This window comes from Saccopteryx leptura, chromosome 10, assembly GCF_036850995.1.
Source record: "Saccopteryx leptura isolate mSacLep1 chromosome 10, mSacLep1_pri_phased_curated, whole genome shotgun sequence".
Taxonomy (NCBI): Eukaryota; Metazoa; Chordata; class Mammalia; order Chiroptera; family Emballonuridae; genus Saccopteryx; species Saccopteryx leptura.
Window position 1 is genome coordinate 60,140,472 of NC_089512.1, and position 21,226 is coordinate 60,161,697.

The 21,226-nt window shown below is 43.7% G+C and overlaps 1 protein-coding gene across 2 annotated transcripts in view; it reads right to left on the bottom strand.

Annotated features, from left to right (window-relative positions):
* Positions 1-1,463: 1,463 nt before the first annotated feature.
* Positions 1,464-21,226, bottom strand: part of ERC2 (ELKS/RAB6-interacting/CAST family member 2) — a 1,061,162-nt gene continuing 1,041,399 nt past the window's right edge. For both annotated transcript variants that reach the window (XM_066351701.1, XM_066351699.1), the window contains one exon: positions 1,464-4,460. In XM_066351701.1, coding sequence (XP_066207798.1) covers positions 4,152-4,460 — 309 coding nt within the window. In that variant the 3' untranslated portion in view covers positions 1,464-4,151. The remainder of the gene's footprint in view (positions 4,461-21,226) is intronic.

The window sequence follows — 21,226 nt, forward strand, 5'->3', positions numbered from 1 at the left end:
ATAACAGTAGTTCATAGATACTAGGAGCAGTCAAGGCAGATGTGCAAGGTTAAAACTCAGGTGCACCAAAATGAAGTCTATGCACCTCCATGGAACTGAAGGTCTGGGTTTGCTTGTAGTGGAGTCCCGCGAGTGTGGACTGCTGCCTTACTTACCCAGAGGACTGGCTTTTGGATAAGGCAGCAGAGGCTGCGTTTGGACAGCGGGGTTGACATGATCAGGCCTGAAAGCAAGTGGCTGCTTGAAGAAGTTCTAGGAGGCAAGAAATTCTTGTCCAACAGTTCTCTTTTTATAAAAAAGCTACATAATGAAATGGGCCAATGACTCCACAGGTCGCCCCAAAGTGCCTGACTGTGAGACAATGTCACTCTTGGTATCTTAGAGACTTTAAACCACAGAAACCAACTGGGGAGAGATTTTGTCCCACCCTGTGCTCCACAGAGACTCCTCAGGGACACATATGCTTGTTTCAGGAGCTCTTGGGACAGTCTGGGTTTGCAATGAACTTGCCATGCACAGGTGGATCAGTTCCTTCTGACTGCACCTCAGTTTCCCCAGATGTAAAATGAGGTTAGTGGATTGCATGCCATCTACTATATGTTCTAGCTTTGGTAACCAACTCCTCTTTGATTTCAATGAAGGTAGGAATTGGTAACTCATTTCCTGCAACCTTTAAGGAAACCAGCAGCCAGCAGCCCACTCTGAGCCACAGGTGGACTGTAGGTTTGTGGATGATTTTCTATCTTTTTTCTAGATGATTTTGTGTGTGTATCCGAGTAATGGCAGGGCTAGCTATTATTTCTGCCTGCCCAGCATTCATGTTCTTCTCTTTTAGAGAAGAGCCCATATTTTTTTGCCTTTGGAAACTGCCCCTTCCACATGCACTAGGCCTGTCAATCTACCAGGCCTCGCCCTCTCAACTCCTTTGCGTAAGGTAGTTGGATGCATGATCCAAAATGAACCAATGAGACTCTCTTTAGGGGGCTGATAGGGATGTTGAGGAGGGCGGGACTCTCTTCTAAAATCCAACAATCCTCCTCAACACTGTTGGGAGCCAACTTTGCTACCAAGTGAAGAGAACCTAGGGGGGACTGACATCAACACCATGGAAAGTTCAGAGGAAACAAGGAGAAAAGAAGGAGTGGAGAAAAAGAGAGAGGGAGGGACGGAGAGAGATAAAGAAAGAAGCATTGAGAGACAGAGAAAGGCAAAAAGGGAAGGAAAGAAAGAGGGAAGGAAGAAGGGAGATACCTCCAATGACTCAACAGCTTAATGCGAACCTCTAGATCTGGCTACCCACACAAGGGAAATCTATGCCTTGGCTGTTCCGAAAAAGTTAGTCCCTAACTTCCCTTTTCCTCTTTTTTTTTCAAGTCCATATGTTCTTCAAATGGGGATCCATGACATACATAATATTAGAAACCATTACAGCTGGAACATTTATTAGAGATGGAATGAACTCATTTCCAAAAGAAACAAAGTTTATTTGATGAATATAAATAAGGTGATCAGCACAAAGTACTTCTCATACATATGATAACAAATTTATGAACTGTACGTACCTTGTACGTTGTACGTCTACTAGACACGAGGTTACAATGACTGGCTAATACATGCCCACTGGTAGTTTCTGAGGGTTCCTTAGTTTTATTTATTTGTTTTTCATATCAAAGTCCATAATCACATGGTCAATATCACAACCCACATGCCACTCACTTGAAGAAATATTACAAGAAGCACTATCAAAGGAGGGGCTCTGGGAATTAGATACACTGACCCCTGGCAGCATTCAAACGCCACTCGACACAAAAACATCTCAGATAGAACTTATGTCAACACATTTGAGGTCTCGTCATAAACACTGTTTAAAAAGTAAATTGAAACCCACTTTCAAATGAAAGTTGACACGCTGTTAACGTGCATACTGGATACACAAAATTCATTAAATACAAAATCGAGACTGTACATGGAAATCAAATCAGGCATAAAGGACAAGCTTGCTTTTGCGCAAAGCAAGAAGACCAACTTCTCCCAAATGTTAGCCTCAGCTTCTTTTTTTGTTTTTCCCAACTTCATTATGATTAGAGGGGGACCTGCTAACGTGTGCACAAAGGAAATAGCTTCCCAGCGTCACAGTGTTTATTGTAAACCCAGAGACTATTTTTAATATGTGAAAAGAGAATTTTTTTGTAACCCCCAAACATCAGGGATATTACATGAAATGGGAAAAGATGTTATGTTAGGACAGAATTTAATTTTTCAGGGACTAGATGAGATGCCCCCACTAAGGTAAGATCAATAATATTTTTAATCAACAAAAGTGGGGCAAAAATGACCCCTCCAACAATAGCTATGATAAAATTGGCACATACTTAAAATAGCTAACTATACATGTTTGTTTGTTTTTTGTTTGTTTGTTTTTTCTGTTTCAAGGACTCTATTTTCCCTAGTGGATTTCCTACTTCCTACTTCAAGTATTTAGTTGCAGAGTTCAGGTCCGGACTTGGCTGTAAGAGGCTGTGTGAGGACCTCCTATGTGAGAACATCCAAACTGTTCATCAGGGCACATGTGTGGCCTGGGTTTTCAGTGCAACATTGTGTCAAAATGCGCTGAGTACGCTTGCAAAGAATTCTGTTCTTTTTCCCAATCAAGACCTAAACCGCTTTGATAGTTAAAGGACAAACATTTTAAACATGAATGTATTTGGATGATTTATGCAATACGTGAGCTTTACAGAGCTTGCTATACTTACGACAAGAACAAAGCCAGAAGCAAGAAACCTGCTTGGATATATTACTCCTAATGCACCAAGGATGAAGAGTGCAACTCAGACACAGTTTCATCTTTCCCAACAAATAAGGTGTCTGTCTTTTAAATATCTCTATGGCTGATGGTAGAGGTCCAGTCAATTGCATCAACATTTTTTGAAAGTATTAATAACATCTAAATTCAATGCAAGACTTCAGAAACATCTGTTTAGAATCCTTTCCTCAGCAGCAAAGAAAGACAACTATATTTATTAAGGCCACTCATGCTTAAATTCACTGTTTGTCCTTTGAAAAATGCAGATTTTCATCTCCCACTTGCATACACATGGAAGGGTTTCTTCCATTGACAAAAAAAAAAAAAAAAAAAGAATCAATACAAGAGTTGCACATGTTTGCCAGACTTGGTCATGAGTTTTATGAAGTTATAACACACTTTAATTTTTTTAATCTTCAGAGGAAGCCGTAGGAGTTTAAGTCTCCTTAGTACCATGTCACTGTATGTAAAAGACCTCAAAATTTGGTCTCTTTCCCTGGCATGTGCTTTAAAGGATGACTCTGTACCCACAAACATGTTGTGTAGAGCTATATACAGATACACAGCTTTTGTAACTATTTCTCATTCATCAATGTTTTCATGTTTAATGCTGAAAAGGCTTTGGAATCCATGTTGGAGACATTTTTTTAAAAATTGAGAAATGACCCTTCATTTACAGAAGATCTAAGATTACATTGTTTGCACAAGCAATTGGATCTTGAAATGTGAATGAGTCCCAGCTTCTTCATGGAAACCTGCACGAACGGGAATAGTAAGAGTCTGAGGCGTGGGCATGCCCCAGCCCGGGGAGGCATGGAACACGTGGGGTAGAAAGACACAGGGGCCTCAGGCTTTTGCCACTCTCCAGTACAGAAACAGGGTAGATGCAATTATGAATGATCAATTTAGATGTGCCATGCACTGTCAGAGACACACACCATGTTCTCATAAGGCGATTTATTGGCAAGTATTAGTGGTTTAAAAATTGATTTCATTTCCAACCTGGCCCAGAGGTAACTACTGATTACACCATCAAAATGTGGTTCTTGGAACAGCATATTAAAGAAATAGAGGAGGGTAAAGGCTCGCCGTTTTTGGTGTCTTGGTTTTTTTGTCAAACACTTAATGCATCTTGATATACAAACACTGCCAACACCACTCACTCACAGAATTCATACCTTTGGTAATCTAATGCATCAGGAATGACCACTTAGACTGAACCAGCAGAAAAACTGGAGTGAAGTTAGTTGTCCAACAGAAGCTGAATCCACTGTTAAAATCCCATGGAATTTAAATTTATCCAGTGATGTTGAAGTAACATAAATAAAATGTTATCAAAGAATAACTTTCAGAAGTGATCAAATTTTAAATGCCCAAATCCCAGCAAAAAAAATATATATATAAATAAATAAGGAAATGGAGGATCTATCATTGTTCTTCCCTGCCGCATTCTTCCTTTCCCATATATAGAACGACATGAGATGATGAAGGAAGTATCAGGTAGAACAGAATCATGCTCACTGATGGAAATGAGACTTCTCTTCAGTCCTGATGAGCAGTCCAGGTGGTGATGGACGGTGACGTGAGCCGCACTGCAGTAGATGATCAGAACATTGCTGCAGAGCTGCATTTGTCCTTTAGTCAGCCCTTCTGATAGCTGCAACAAGAAAGCACATAGTTTAGCTTCCCGGCGACTGGCAGCAATATTGGAGATGCTCCTCGCTGAGGCTCCCCAATTCCCACCCCTGTACCACCCCTCCACCACTCTCTATGGTTAGGGTTGGTTGGGATTGGCAACGGGAGGGGGGGCTAGCAATGAGGAGGAAGCCTATATAGGAAGGATAAAGTGAACAGAAAGTTAAATTATGTCCTGCAAACATATCTCAGAAGGAGCCTCTTTCAAAATATGTCACATAGAGGTCTCAGAAGTCTCATGATAGGCAAAAAGAAATGGAAAGGAAATATGCCAGAATATTCCACTGATTAATTCCATGTAATCAAATTATGTGTCAGTTTTTTTCCTACAATGAGTATGGTTTTTAAATCATTGTTTTAACTTGGCTTTATAGAGATTAGAGAGTTAGAGATGGTCAAGACACCAGAAATCTTAACATTCACTTACAAACCATGTGTAACGATTTAAAAGAATACTGGACCCAGCAATGCCACATGTAGGTATCTACCCAGAATGGAAAGCAGGGACAGAAACAGATACACCAATGTTCACAGAAGCATTATTCCCAATAACCAAAAGGCAGAAGCAACTTCTAAGTGTCCATCAACAGCTGAATGGATAAACAAAAAGTGGTATGTACACACCAAGAAATATTGTTCAGCCCTGAGAAGAAATGAAGTTCTGACACATTATAACATGGATGAACCTTGAAGCCATGCTAAGTGAAATAAGCCAGACACCAAAGGACAAATTCTGTGTGGTTCCACTTCTATGAAATATCTGGAATGGACAAAGTCATATATGCAGACAATGGATTAGAGGTTACCAGGGCTCCAGGGGAGCAGCAATGAGGAGCTATTGCTGAGTTGGTAAGACTTGCTGTTTGGGTTAGTGAAAAAGTTCTAGAAATGGATAGCAGTGTTGGCTGTACAACCTTGTGTGTGTACTTAATGCTACTGAATTGTACACTTTAAATTGGTTAAAATGGTAAATTTTTTAGGTATATTTTACAACAATAAAAACATTTAAAAAAAAGAATATTGACATCTCCTTAAGTAGGGCATAAGGAAGCAAAGTTGGCTCCCATCCCCACACCCGAAGGCCTATGTGGTAACTCAGACCTAACCTAAAGGCAGCAAGCAGTGATGCCTCTGCAGATTTCAGGCCCTGGGGAACAGGTATCCAGAGCACGTCAAGTTTTCTCACTGGCCTGGGAAGAGGCCCTGCACGTGGACTACAACTGCAGCCTGGGGAGAAACAGTCCAGTGAGTGAGGAGAGAGGACCGTCCCACATCCACCCTGCAAATGATGACTTTCTTCCCTGCTGATGTTCAACTTTGTGTGCCTGTATCATTATCATTCACATATGGCCTTTGAATACTTCGGGAGTTTCCGGGCATATGGCGATAGTGCAGCTATCTGGGGAATATGGCAGGGAGGGGAAAGATCAAACACACACGCACACTCACACACGTGTGAGCCATTTTTTATATACAGCCTGAGCTGTCTGATTTGGTGGTTGATACACAGACTCCTCAAGTCACACTGACTAAGTAAGGAGCACACCGAAGATCCCCGTGTCTGTCTGCCCAGGTAGGCCGTTACTTCAAGCCATCATTAAACGGTGCTAATGAAGTATGCGGCTTGGAGGAACTCTGCTAATTCATACTCTGAGGAGTTTGGTGTAACCCTTCTGGTTAAGAAACTTGAATCGGGGCAAAAAAAAAAAAATGACTTTTGCAGAGCCAGAAAGCTAGGGAGTTCCTCGAGCAGATCATATTACTCATTCTGGCACACAAAATCTCTGCAAACTCCGTATGAAAATTGTAAGTCAGGGCACGCTTTCTGCTTCATGAGCTGTGCATAGCTCTAATTCTTTTGTGCATTAAGCATTTCTTAATCATCCTTTTAAAAGGCTGACCAATATATTAAAAGGGCACATGATTAAAAGGTAAAGAGAAACCCAAAGTAGTACTAAAATGCACCGGTCGTATTTTACAGATGGGGAAATGAGTGAAAAATAATTAGAGTGAATGTCCAATATCCTTGATGTTTTTCCAAGATAAAGTAGCAAAGAACAATCATTTATTCAGTTGAGAAAAAGATTTCCAGCTGGGTAACAGGTCACAAGGCAGAAGGCAGTGCCTTGAACTGCAGTGCACTGCTTTGGGGTAAGGTCTACGCTGTGGACATGAGAAGTCTCAGTGTGGCCCCTCCTTCCATTAGACAATCCATTTGCCAGGAGGCCTAAATGGCTTTAAGAGAGAAACAAGCACAGTGGCATCAGCAGAGGTTGTAAATGCAGAGGATCCCTTGCTAAGGGGGCAAACAACCATATGCATTAAAAAAGAAATCCTGGTTTGCAGCAATGAGGCTATTTGGGCAGCCACCCACTTGGACACAGTCCCACCTTCATGTGGATGGTCGCAGCAGACCCAAGCTGTCCCCCACATCCTCTCTGTCTGCATTCTCTTTGGTGCAGCCAACAGTGCTGTTTCCATAATGACATCGACCGCATCTTGCGTTGCACATTCACAGCCCATTGCCCTCTGGACGGAGGACAGACTCCTGACACAGGCCAGCCCATGGGCCCCTCTCCCCAGCTCCACTCTTCAGGTTCCACCTCTGCTGAACTTGCTTCTGCAGTCCTGACGCTTTCTTTTCTCCCCACCTCACACTTTTTCCTTTCTGTCTGACATGAATTTACACCTACCCAGGACCCGAGCAATTCCTGCTTCTTCGTCAGTCTCAGTTTAGATGTCACGTCTTCCCTAGTAGCCTTTCCTGACCCTTCTGAGTGTAGGATGTCGCACAGGAAGTCTCACACATAATGCACTGTCCCCTTCTGGTGGCTGGTCTAGACTTTTACTGTCCGGTATGACAGCCTCATGAAATATGGCTAGTCTGAATTAAGATGTGCTGTAAGTGTAAAATATGCATCAGATTTTGAAGATGTAGTGTGAAATTAGTTTTTTATAGTGATTTTGAATGACTATGAATCAATATATTAAATTTTAGATTTAGTATGAATATCATTTTTATATTGATTTCATGTTAAAATGACATTTTGGATGTACTGGATCAGATTAAATATATTATGATAATTCATTTCACCTCTTTCTTATTGCTCTTTTTAATGTGGCTGTAGTTTTATTGCTCAAAACTATAGATATGGCTTGTATTATATTTATATTGAACAACACTGGTCTAGGCTCTACAAGAGCAGGGCAGGTCAGTCTTGCTCAGTTAGTGTCCTCTGTGCCTTGCACAGTTCATGGAATGGAACAAGATGATTCCCTCGTTCATTTCCCAGGTATTAGAGAGCACTGAGAGTAGGCAGAATCCTAAAGACACACACTCCTTCCCCAAAGATTTCCAGCTCTTATCTCTGGCATCTGGACTGTGAACATCGCATACCACAATCATGCCCCCTTTCAAATGTAATTAAGGCTACTAATTATTTGACTCTAAGTTAATCAAAAGAAAGATGATCTGAGTGGACCTAATTTAATCACAGGAGCCCTTTAATAGTGGAGAATTTTCTCTTACTGGTAGCAGAAGGGAAAGCTGGAGAATTTGAAACACTAGAGGGATATGCTGGTGCTGAGATGGAGGGAGTCGTGGAGCGAGGGCCTGAGAGTGTTCTGCAGGATATGAGGGCAGCCTCCTGGGGGCAGCCAGGGAGGAACCAGGACCTCAGTCCTGCCACACAAGGGACTGAATTCTGCCCACAGCCTGAATGAGTTTAGAGGTAGGTACTTCCCCAGAACCTTCAGGTTGAAGTCCAGCCTGGCTAACACCTTGACCTTCACCTCATGAGACTATGGAGACAAACATAGTGGAGCTTGACTGGTCCAACCTGCAAAACTAGAAGATAGTCAATGGGTGTTACTTTAAGTCTTTAAGTTTGTGGTGATGTGTTACGCAGCATTAAAAACCCGACGGCGTTCTTCTTTGTGTCCAGCAATGCGCTTGGTGCCAAGGATATACTGGTAAAAAAGACAGACAAAATCTATGCCCTTGTGGAGCCTGTATTTTCCTGGAGAAAGGCAGACAACAAATAAATTCACAAATAAAATTTTAAAAATTAGTATTTAAAAAATTTGTGACTCAAAGGAAATGAATAGAGTACTGTGATAGGGGTGTTTCAGATTTATTCAATGACTGTATGACAATTATGTGGTAGATATCTATTTTAGTATATGGAAGTATATCCTCAATTTTATCAGTGTAAAATATTAGATTATATAATTCTACATGTACAATCTGATCTCATTTTTGCATCAACACACACATAAACATAAAGAATTGCAGGTATGTATACGAGGATATTGTCAGTTATCTCTGGGTGGTGTTTTTAAATTTTCTTCTTTAAGTTTTTGTTGTTGTTGTTGCCATTTTGGGGTATTTTAAACCAAAGAATGTGTAACTGGTGTCATAGTAAACTAGATAACTACTTCCATAGTGAAAAATCTTGACTTGGTTCTTCTGAAGGGAGCCCTGCAGTCGGTGTGCGGGGGTGGGTGTGTGTGGGGGTGGGGAGAGCTGAGCAGAGCAGTGAGATTCCGCCCAGGACCAGCGCCCCCAGGAGAGCAGGCTATAAATGTGTGGTGTCTCACAAATATGCCTTCAGACTGTTTTTCTTTGGAATAAAGACACCTGCCCGATTATGGCTTTCTTCTCCAGGCCTTTCAGTAGTGATTTGCAGAAACAGGCTGGGAGAAAGGGGTCTTTGGTAAACACGGAGGGGTTAAAGGGGAAACTGTTTAATAACAGTAGTAAAACGCAGGCTATTTTTGACATCTGGGTTAATGTCCATTACCTCCATGTGCTTTCCAAATGTGTGCAGTGCGCCCCCAGGTACATAACAGACACCCATTCACCATGGCTCTGGATGCCCCGACACTGCACATGGTGCTCACATAAAAGCGAGCCCCTGATAGGCTCATTAACAAGAGTCTGAGGAGACGAGTTCTCTTTCTGCGGGCAGCGGGCATTGTGCAGAACAACTCCACTAAGTGACTCGGCTCACAAGAAAACCCAATAGAGTCATTTCTGCTCAAAAAAAAAAAAAAAATCTATAACTACATCTGTGTTATTACTTAACATCTTTTAAAACGGGCCGGAATGGGTTTCCCATTTTCCTCATGAAGATTTATTTATTATTGTTGTGATCAAAGTGGCAACAAATTATGTTAAATCATTTAATTTTCTTGATAGGAGCAACCACCTTGAAGCCATAATTCAAAAATATGAGTGGAGAGCAACACTTTACCTTGCAAGTGGCCTCCTACAGCTCCATGGGGCAATAAAGTGTAACACTTCAGAGCGCAAAGGTTTGGGGGCGGGGCGGGCCGGGCGGCCCAGCAAGCCCTGGCTAGGAATTACAAACGGCTGCTGGGATGAGAGCTCGCCTCTCTGGCGGACGGGGCAATTGAGAGGCTCCAGACTTCCTTGGTTTCTATCTGCTGGTACAACTACCCACAGTATATTAAATGAAGGAAATCAGATGAATTCAGATGTGTACATAAAAATGGCAGCATACACTGTTATGTGTCCTTAGAATTTATTTTTGCCTGTCTCATTGTGGTCAGAATTATTCATAGCGAACGTTTGGTGCATGCTAACCTGCCACAGTGCTCTGTGCTTTTGTGTGAATTATCTCAAACAAGCTGGACAACACCATGGCACTGACCTCAGTGCTGGTCCTGAGCAGATAAGAAAACTGAAGCTTAAGGGAGCCAAATGCTTTGGCTCAAATTCCCACCTCTCTGTGGTCTGATCTGAAGCCACATTTTCTCCGCCCCAGAAGTTCTTTCTCTTGACCACAAGGCCAGGATTCTCTAAGCCATGGTCTTTCACGTTCTTCGTCCCAATTTTGTAATCTGCCCATAAAACCTGCCATATTTCATTAAGATTTTTCTTTAAAAACTGTTTCTAAAAACTGAAATTGCCCTTTTAAGAAAGATTTACTTAATACCGTAATGGTGCCAGTATTTGTTGAACAGACTTTCTAATAATTGCATACCTATTAAAATAAAAGTGCTTGTCCACCTACCACCTTAAAACTATCCTCTGTGGATGTGCAGCGCCCTGCTGGCCCTGGCCCTGACCCAGAGCCCATCCACCCCAGGCTGGCGGGGGCCTCCCCCAGCAGGCAGCACCTGGCATGTGTCAGCTGGGCTTGCACAGAACCCACACTTGGGCCTCCAGCCATCCTCAGCACCACCTCAGGCGACTTTTTAGGCTCTGTGACTGTGGGCTGGGCTTTTATCTTCCTAAGGGCAGACCACAGTAGCAGTAAAAGTCAGAGGTCTGCCACTCAACATCAGTGTTAGGTATTCTATACAACTTTTAAAACACTGGTTGAGATGAAAGGTGCTTTTAGTTGTAACTTTTTCTTAAAATAACACTAGGCCTTTGTCACTCTACTCCTAGATTTCTCAGTCTTGGTCCTGAGGACATTTGGGGCTGGACAGTTCTCTTTGTGTGCTGTCCTGTGCATTATAGAATGAATAGGAGCATCCCTGGCCTCTGTCCATTGCCAGTAGCATCACCCCCTTGCCTAATATTGATAATAAAAAAAAAATGTCTCCAAATACTACCAAATATCCCCTGGGGATAAAACCATACCCAGTTGAGAGCTATTGGTCTACTCTATTTATTTATTTATTTATTTTACATTTAATTGGGTGACTGTGATGGTTTAAATATAATTATATTTGAATAAGACGTATTTGCATAGATGCATCTACCAACCTACACAAGACATAAATAATTTGCCATAATAAAGATTGATTTTCTTTTCTTTTCTTTTTAATAAAGATTGATTTCTAAGCTGCCATCATATTATTTCAGACATGGCTGCAGAGATTTAAATGTACTGTGGAAATAGGTACAACTTAAGTAATAAAAATAATAAAAATGTACAATTTATCTGACATAAAATAGAAATACCACAATACTGAGATAGCAAGACACCTAAGACACTTGCTGAGCTAAGTGAAAAGGTAAAATCTAGTTTAAATTTATAGCATTCCTTCAGTGTCCCTCCAGGAGTTTGGCATTTTGCCAGGGTTCCTTGTTAAAAATTTGTTAAACGTGTTTGGCATTAATGCAAACACAAAGTGGTCATTTGTTACAAATTCTATTGGAATGCATTCATTTAAGGCAATGAAGTAGTTACTAGAAAAGAAAAAAATGTTCATTAAGTACATTTTAAAAATACAATGATGTATGCAGTGTGTGACTGTGGCGCCCTAGTGGCTGTATAAATCGCTGACAGAATAACCACACATTGTGTTTAGTTTGAAATTGGAATCTTTTAAACATAACTGATAGAACAAAAACTGGTTTTGTTTGTTGTCAAAACTGATGTTAGTCTTTCTTTTCTGAACTAGTTAAAATAACCAAAAGTTTGGCATACAATTTCTAACATCTCAAATCAGTGAAACGTATAGGTTAAAACAATGCTTAGGGAATCTTTAGGGGAGCTGCAAATGACATCAGAGACAGGGCTGACTCAACAGACAGACACTGGAGCCCCAGAGAAGGGAAAAATGTTGCATCATCCCAGAGAACCCCAGGAGAACCTCACTCAGTGAGGGCCTGTTCCCCCTTACCCCACCCTCATCTGTTGTTTCAGGTTATTAGGTTACCTACAGAGGAAAAACCATCCACTTTCATCATGAAGACAATGGAACCCTATGAGCAAATATCCTAAGCCCGGTGTAGAGAACTTTTACCTTCCTGGCCCACCCTGAACTGTTCACACAAAGGAATTATTGCTGAGTAATGGTGACTCCTTAGCTCTCTGGCCAAATGGTTCTGAAGCTGAGCTTCAGGACAAAGGGGCTATTTGACATTCTATGACATTTGGCTCTGCAACATAGCTTCCTATGGATATTTAGTGTAGGCTGTACCATCTCAGGGCCCCTAAAAGCTTGTTAAAAGCCAATCCTCAAGGCAAATAGAAAACTCACACTTCACAAGAATATTCAGAAATTACTCACTGCTTTCTCCCTATCCCCCTCCCCCATTCAGACAAACGTATTGCCCTGAAAGTGTCCAGATAAATAGAATCCCAGTGGTCTGAGAGCCACAAGCCCAAATGCCCATCACTCTCTAAGTTGGCCTCTTTTGCCATCTGAGTTTGGTATTAATCAGGCTGCCCTTGAAGGGGATGGACCCAGGGTCTCTGGGTCCCAGGTTCTTGAAATATTCTCTAGTTCAAGGATAGAAACATCCTCTGATAAGTCAAACTTAGACAAAACCCAGCATCCTGCACGTGGCCTGGAGAAGCTCGCCTTTCCCTTACAAACGCCAAACAGAAAACAAGAAGCAAGAAGTCAAAAGATAGGGAGAAAACACTTATCTTCAGAAGCAAAGTGATACAAAAAGTAAGAAACACACCTGAGCATTACAGAGCACATCCTGATTTTATAGCATTTGGAAAAGAACTACACAAATAGTTGACAGTTTCAAACTTGACACAAGAATATGGCCGCATGCACATATCATGAAGGCCCCTTCTGGGGTCTGGAAAAGGTCTGTGTACTTGAGGGGCTTGAGGTTTAAGCCCCATTAGCTTCACAACAAACCCTATCTGCCTGAAAATAAAGTTGACTTTTGAGATAGCATTTTCAAAGTCAAATGAGAATAAAGTTCAACCTATTTTAATTCCCTTACTGGAAGCGAGTCAGTGTTGGGACAAGCCTGCCAGAGAAGCAGGGGTGGCTGTGCAGCCTGGGAGCTGGGAAAACTGGCCTGCGTGAGGATGAGCTGCTCTTTCTAGAGAAAAGGAGCCGGCGAGGCATTCCAGAGATTTTGAAACACGAAGAAACAATTTGATATCTCCAGTTTGCCGACCAGAAGTGGCTCAGATGACAAGTGTTTACAACAGGATCTTCATAGAGCCAATAATGGCAATTAGTCCCCAGGATTCGAAGGCGCCCTTCCCGCCTTGCTGAGGTGGAATGCCATTTACTCTTGGGCCAGGGACTAATTAGGGGTCTCTTTTGAAGATCAAGGTTTTGCGATCCCTGCTTCTTAATAACATGGTTTGCCTGTCGGCCACCTGGGTCCAGGCGAGACCTCCCTTTCCCCCTCCCCAACAACAGGCACTGCCTTAGGCCAGGAGCAAGTGTGGGCAGGAAAGCACACATCCAGGCGGGTGAGCAATTTAACCTTTTCATCACCAAGGTCCCACAACCCAGAGTTTGATTTGGCTGCGTAGAAATGGAGATAGTTGACCTGTTTCTCGGGCAGGGCTGAAGGCCTAGGCCTAGGTGCGATGCAAAGAAACCACCGTCAAGGTGCAAATGCCACGTTGCTGCTTGCTCAGACGGGCAGAGAGACAGGAAGAATCCACTTCTCCAGATGAGTGGTAAGTCAAGAGGCTCTCTGCATTTGCTTCGTTTTGGGCCATTTCCAGAACAAATTTAAAGCTAAAGAAGGCTGGAGTCAAAGGGGGAGGCAAGTCAAGCGCACCTTCTGGAGCCCTACTCCCTGTCACCAGCTGGAGAAGCTGCGGTGCCCGGCTCTGCGCCCTTTCACCCCTGTGGCCTTCCTGGAGGAGGCCGGGCTGGCTGCTCTGCTCTGTGAGACATGGCGGGGGAGAGGCCAAAACAGCAGGAAAAGTAAGCTGCAAAGAATTAAAGTTGCAACAACTTGGGCAAAGTACAAACAGCCAGCAAGGTTGGTCCTTCGGCTGTTGACACACTCTGGCCTGAGTCAGTTGTGGTCACTAAACCCATTAGCGTTCCAATGTGGCAACAGCTAATGCAGCAAGTTCAATGTGTTTTTGTTTAATTTCTAAATGCTGGGTGCACGCCGGCAATGATGGCTGCTGAAGGCAGCAACCCCACTGCCATAAACACAGTCATCATTGTCGGCAATCTGAAAATCATTTTTTAAACTATTTATTTTTGGCAGATAGGGGTTGAATGGAGTTTTGCATTTGATTAACTGTACTTTAATTTCAACATACTTTAAACTTTTTTGTGTTTTCTTTTTTATCCCCCTGTCTTAACACAATGCAGGAATTTATTAAGACTGACTACCCCCATCTTCCACAAGAAGAAATATAAGCCATTTTCATATCTACTTGTGTACAATCAAGTATGAAGGCTACACAGGGCTCACATATCCATCTCCAACTCTTCCTCATTGAGAGACTGTTGATGTCCAAGAGAATCATTTTTTATCCATCTTTTCCTTCCAGGTCCAGAGAATATTTTTCCTATGTGTTTGTACTTCATCATCTAATTTTTTAAATTTATATCTTAATTTTATCATTTTTATTGAATTTATTGGGGTCATATTGGTTAATAAAATTATATAGGTTTCAGGTGTACAATTTTATAATACATCCTCTGTATATTGTATTGTGTGTTCACCACTGAAATCTTTTTGCATTTTATAAGCAACCACCAAATCAAGAGTTTCCTGCAACAAAAGGAACTAGCCTTCCTGGGGAAGGAGGAAAGGCAAAAGGAAAATATATAAACATAAGCTGGCAACCAGCTGAGTGAAGTCAGGCTTTTTAGACATTCAGGGTCTCTGAGCCCTATGAGCCCTCATCCACACTCACTTGCAAATCAAGGAATAGGAAAAGAGCTATCTCCTTTTGGTCTGTAGAGAAATGGGTTCTTAAAGGGACACAAAGCCAAATTCAGTTTGGGTTCTATATTGTTTTCAAGCTATGTTTTTGAAAAGTACAAAAATCAATCCTTTTTCCCTCCCTCCGTCCCACAATTTTTAAAGCATTTAGCAGGAACCATGCTAAGTACTGGGGACATGTGGTTGAATGAGACAGACTCTAGCTCTGACTTCATGGAATACACATCTAGTGAACATGTAGGACATTAGAGGAAAAAAATAACTAAACTGCACATGTGATTAATTAATTAAAATTGTGGTAAGTACCAAGGAGAAGAATGTCCCTTCCACATGCACTGAACAGAGGCTCTTGTTTTACGACATCTAGTCCTTACACTCAGAAGAGGTTGCTCTTACTGACCCATTATGCTATTCCAGGAAGAGGCACAGAGAGAGAAATTTATACACTCAAAGTCACACAGCTAGTACGTGGTGGGGCCACGGTGTGATCCTCATCACTGAGATATCAAATCTTCAGCTTCAGGGACATATTAGGGCCCTCACCTGGTCTGTCAGGAGGGTTGGAAAGAGTTTCTAAGGAAGTAACAGCTCCAATGGTGTATACAAGCTTACTAGAAAAGAACCTCTCCTCCTCTTCCTCCCCCCCTTCTTCTTCTTGTGTGCAATGCTAACTGAAAAGTACGTCTGTGGATTTCTATGCATTCCTAGAGTTTTGCTGAGACTCTTTTCTTTCAAATGGATAGGTAGTCTGTGCTTTCTGTCTTTCAGCAGGAGCTCACCTACAGCCTCCTTCAAAAGCCTTCACTTCAGAGTATCAAGGCACACGTATCCTCTTCCCCTCCAAGAGCTGGCATTGGGGCCTTCCAGCTTCGTGGTATTTGAGATGATTAATTACTTTTAAATATGAAAAAAATTAACATGTCTGAAACATTCTTCTCCACTGTCAAATGTTTCACTTTAACATAGATACAGAATGTCTCCTTTTCCCAGTGATTCCAAAGCAATACGTTTTCTGTTGAAAATTCAAGTGCAGAAATCCCATCCAGAAGCCCCAAGCAATATATCTTAACATCTTAATTTCATTTAGGAGGAATGCAGTGATTGATCATTTATCATTCTGAGATTGAGTGAACTATTTAGAGGATTCCAATCTATTGCTTCTATCCAACTGATGGGATATTCACATGTCTTCTGGTTGCATGAGGGCTTTGGGGTCCAAGCTGTCTTTGAAGGAGTGGGATGCTAAAAAGATTATTGAGGGAGGGTCTGATTTTACCAGCGAAGTAAAGCTCCAAGGCTTGACTTGCTCAAAATAAGAGCCCCCCCCTCCCCTCAGTGATGACCAGGATGTGTGCTGCTGAGTTACCCCTTCTCCTCCATCCCTGCACATGGAAGCTTTCCCTCCTGCCCTTCTCCTTTCATAGGAAGGCTGGAAAGGCCTGCAGGAAACCTTGCCATGAAATCTACTTGGCTTCTCCTCTAGGGGAATTCTAGTTAGCCTAAAGCTGTTTTGTCAAAAAGGAATTTTTACTGCAATATAAACAAAATGGCACCTTCCTGGGACATAAGCCATTGGCATTGCAGCTGCCATTCTGGTTTATAATGATGTGGGACATCATTATGATCTCTTCTTGTTGTATAGGTTTGCTTGGTCCATAGCAAAACTGGCCAGAAAGCTACAGAACAAAATTACTGGAGTGCTTACCATTTCATTTACCTTGTGACAGATGTGTGGGTGGGAGCAGGCAATGCAATCCTGGTCCTCAGATCCAAGTATGTGTTTCATCATGGTAGATCCCAGCTGAGTACCTAGTCTGTGTTTTACATAGTTAGGTTTTAAGAAACACACATAGACAAGATGCCTCCCAAATCACAATCAGTCTCTGTAAATGTGCATCGAGTTTTCTCGGGAAGCCTACTGATCAATGGACCACCTTAAAGGTACACAATGATGTCCCCTCAAAAGAATGAGAAGTTTGAGAAAAGCAGAGGTTATTTTTGAGGGAATGTAAGGCTAGTTGCATTTGCACAGTGCTAAAAAGCAGACATGCTTTCTGCTTTGAGTTTACATTTAAATTCCATGCTAAGGTCTGTACTTGTAGATCTGCACAAAGCTCTGGGCCCTCTGTCTCCCATCTCTAGCTCCTGCTTAGGGATATAAGTGAATTCGTGAGTCTTCACTGGAAATGATGGGCTCCATGTGTAATTGAGAGTCACAATGGATGCTCAGGTGGACCCATTCTTCCATCTTTGAGGAGGCTTCTGGCTATTACAAATGTTTCCAACTTAGGTGTGGGGCATTCTAAGAAGGAATTGCTGCACTTCTTTTGTTGCTGGTCACTTTGAAGATTAAAGAGGGAAAAGCACATTTTCATAATATGTGAACCAACTGGAAGTTTAAATCCCAAGGTTCTGGAAGGTGGACACTAGTTTGACCCTTCTAAGACAGCCTGGCATCCAGGACTGAGGACCAGGCAATGCTGTAAGGAAGAACTGGACAGGATCAAGCAACTGGGTAGGGGGGCATGACAAAATGTCGACACCTGGGGCATGACATCAGCAGGGTCTGGGGGTACCACTGGAGCCACTTCCAAAGCCCAATTTGGCAGGATGCCGTATCTCTCTAGCAGTACCCATGTGATCAGTGGTCTTGGTTTTGCTGCACAGGGCTTTGTTGAATCCAGCCCCATTGGATGTTGCAAACTCCTGCAAAAGCACATGAAACTCCTGATTGACAGTGTCAGTCTATGAATATGGATTCTTCCTGCAGGAGGAGGAGGCACATAGCTGGGTCCACCTTTGGGGCCTTTGAAACATGCAGTTTCCTCCTCCTGAACACTCTCTCCACCTCCTTTACATGCCTGCCTTCTGCTTCTCCTCAGAGGTAAGCATATATGCCACTTCTTCGGAGGGGACCAGGAACAGTCAAGCCCTTGGGCAACCACTCCCTTGGCACTCGCGCCTGCCTTTCCCCTACACGCCTCTGCTTTCAAACAAGGTGGCATCATGCATTTGTGTTAGTATTTGGTTAATGTCTGATCACAGCCTTGGCTGCCTTCATGGGGACAGGCTGTGGTATCTTTCTCACTGCAGTATTTCTCATCTGCCTGTCACATAGTGGGTGCTCAATAAACATTTAAGTGGATTTCGGGGAGAGGTGAATCCATTGATGATAACAAATGTTTATTGAATGCATAGTACATGCCAGGAATAGTCCTAAATGCTCTACAACAGTGACTTTCCACTTTGGCCCCATGGACATTTTGGACTGCACAATTATTTGTTATCAGGGTTGTCGGGTGCTTTGTAGGAGGCTTAGCAGCACCCTGGCCTCTACCCACCAGATGCTCATAGCATGACCATCAAAAATGTCTCCAGACATTGCCAAATGCCTTCTGGGAGAGCAACCCCACTCCACACTTTTTGCTGAGGACCACCAATGTGCACATAGTAACATTTAATCTTCACAATTACCCTGTGAACTGGGCACTGTTATTTTCCTCCTGCTAGAGTGAAGGATACTGAGGCCCAGAGTGGTTCAGTAACCTGCCCAAAGACACATCTGTACTCGTGGAGGCTGAGCCAGGTCAGAGGCAGTTCAGTGTCTCTATGTAAAGAGGTGTTGGAATGGGAAAGGACTGGCCCAAGGTCACATAAATAAGAGGCGAGCAGTGTGGCACTGGGGCCTTGCCTTCCTCACCTTCAAGCAGGAAGCTTCCTGGCCACAGCCCTGGGCTGCATTTCTGACTGTCCCACTCTGAGGCTCTCTGTTAGGTCTGGGCTGGGCTCCTGCAAGAACTTCTCAAAGGTTGGAAGTAGCAGCATTCTCTTTTTACAGACTGCTCCTCTTTCTCTTGGTCAGTGGCCATTGCTGCCCAGACCCTCTGGGTGCAGAGTTGTCAGAAAGCAGCCAGGTGAGGACAAGGGCACCTCACTCCTTGGAATGGGGAAGGCTGGCTAGAATGTGGCAGGGAAGCTGGGACTCAGCCCAGGTCTCCCTACCTCTCACCATGGGGAGGGGAGCAAGCTCCAGCCTGCAGTTCAGCTGAGCAGGGTGGCACTCCAAGTTCAGGCACCATCTTTCTGCACCTGCTCAAGCGACTCCATTTGTGGACCCTCAGTCTGTCATGCAGGGGTGGATGAGGGGACGACACCACCCACCTGAGAGGGTTACCAGGAGATAGGGCCTAACAGGAGCTCCGCACGTGTGAACCGCCCATCACTTCTCCCCTTCCTAGTTTGGGTGACCTCGAGTAAATCATCTAACCTCCCTGGGCCTCAGTTCTTTTCACTTACAAAGTGAAGATAATGATTCTAACCTTTCCAGGTGGCTGAGAAGGTAAAATAAAACGAGCTCTGCTTACACAGTAGAGCAGCACAAGGAGAGTGACATGTCATAGGTGTTCAACTACCAGTCATTCCCATCACTTCCTTCTCTATACTAGTCCGGACAGAGCAGAGAGTGGGGCATCAGGGCCAGCTTGATCCGGAGTGCAGACAGCACCAGCCTCGGTTCTTGAGGAAGCACATATCAGGCCCCGGAAAGAACAGAGGATGGAGTAACCCACACCTTCCCCCAAACTACAAATTCCATGCATCCGACCTGTGGCAGTTCCGGCAGCCGGCCACCTGGGCAGCCTCTCCCTTGCTCTTCGGGCCCTTCCTGTTGGCACAGCCCACCTGCCTCAAAAAGCTTCAGTAGGGGCTTTGCACAGCTCCAGCTGTTAGATAAACTTTCGAGGATACTTCTGTGGCAGGTACAAACCTGGACAGGAAGTCTCAGGAAGAAATCCTAAATTAATTATATGTCATCATTTAAGCCACAAGAAGGAGCAGTTGTCATAAATTTTGGGGAGGTTAGAATCCAATTTTAGTTGTAAATGCAAGCGAGCTTACTGACTCACTTGCAAACGGTGCCAACAAAATGATATATTTTACATTCTTTCACAGCTTGTTTTGGCAAAACACAATGAAAAGGGGGGGTTACCGTTTTTATTCTTCAGTGGGTCAAATGTTCAATTGTGCAAAAAAGCTATGCCACACATGTGGTGACACAGAAGGACTGAGCTCAGTTTACCCACTTTCTCCACGGCTGTCCACCTTTATTGAGAAGTGAACTGGGGCTGAAAACTGCACTGGAGGCCACCGGGCTGCAGCCACCCTGAGCGTGGGCCGAGGCTGGACACTGCGGCAGCAAAGCAGGGCTGCCTCTGAACCGCCCGCCTGGCTTGTCCTCAGCCCTGTCCGAACTCTGGCAAAACAAATCTCTCTAAAACCCATTTTCTCGCCCTGGCCAGTTGGCTCAGTGGTAGAGCGTCCGCCTGGCGTGCGGAAGTCCCTGGTTTGATTCCCGGCCAGGGCTCACAGGAGAAGCACCCATCTGCTTCTCCACCCCTCCCCCTCTCCTTCCTCTCTGTCTCTCTCTTCCCCTCCCGCAGCCAAGGCTCCATTGGAGCAAAGATGGCCCGGGCGCTGCGGATGGCTCCTTGGCCTCTGCCCCAGGCACTAGAGTGGCTCTGGTCGCAGCAGAGCTACGCCCCGGAGGGGCAGAGCATCACCCATGGTGGGCGTGCCGGGTGGATCCCGGTCGGGTGCATGCGGGAGTCTGTCCGACTGTCTCTCCGTTTCCAGCTTCAGAAGAATACCAAAAGAAAAACAAAACAAAACAAAAAACCATTTTCTCTGAGTGTGGGTGCTGGGTTGAATTTGGTGGTGGGTAGTGATGGACAGAAAGGCGGAAAAGTCATTTTTCTCAAAATTAGGAAGGCAGCTGAGCTCCTGTTATGTTGTTCTTTTTTTTCTTTCTGTTTACTTTTTCTTTTATTCGATCAATTATCCAATTCAAGAGCATTTATTTTTGCTGACCGTGAGCGAGGACTGTGAGGGGAGTAAGAGATAGACCTTGATCTTAAAGTCTTGCAGCCACGGTAGGGCCCAGCCCAGTGAAGGGACAGCCGCCGTGCAGTGTGATGTGTGCGCTGAGGGGGACAGGGTGGGAGGGGGACCAGGAAGCTGGGAGGCATCTGATAACAGTGTCAGGGAGGGACAGCAAAGACTCCGCATAAGAGGTGCCTTCCAGGTTGAGAAGTGAGGAATAATAACGAGGAGTCAGGCAGGGGAAGGAAAAA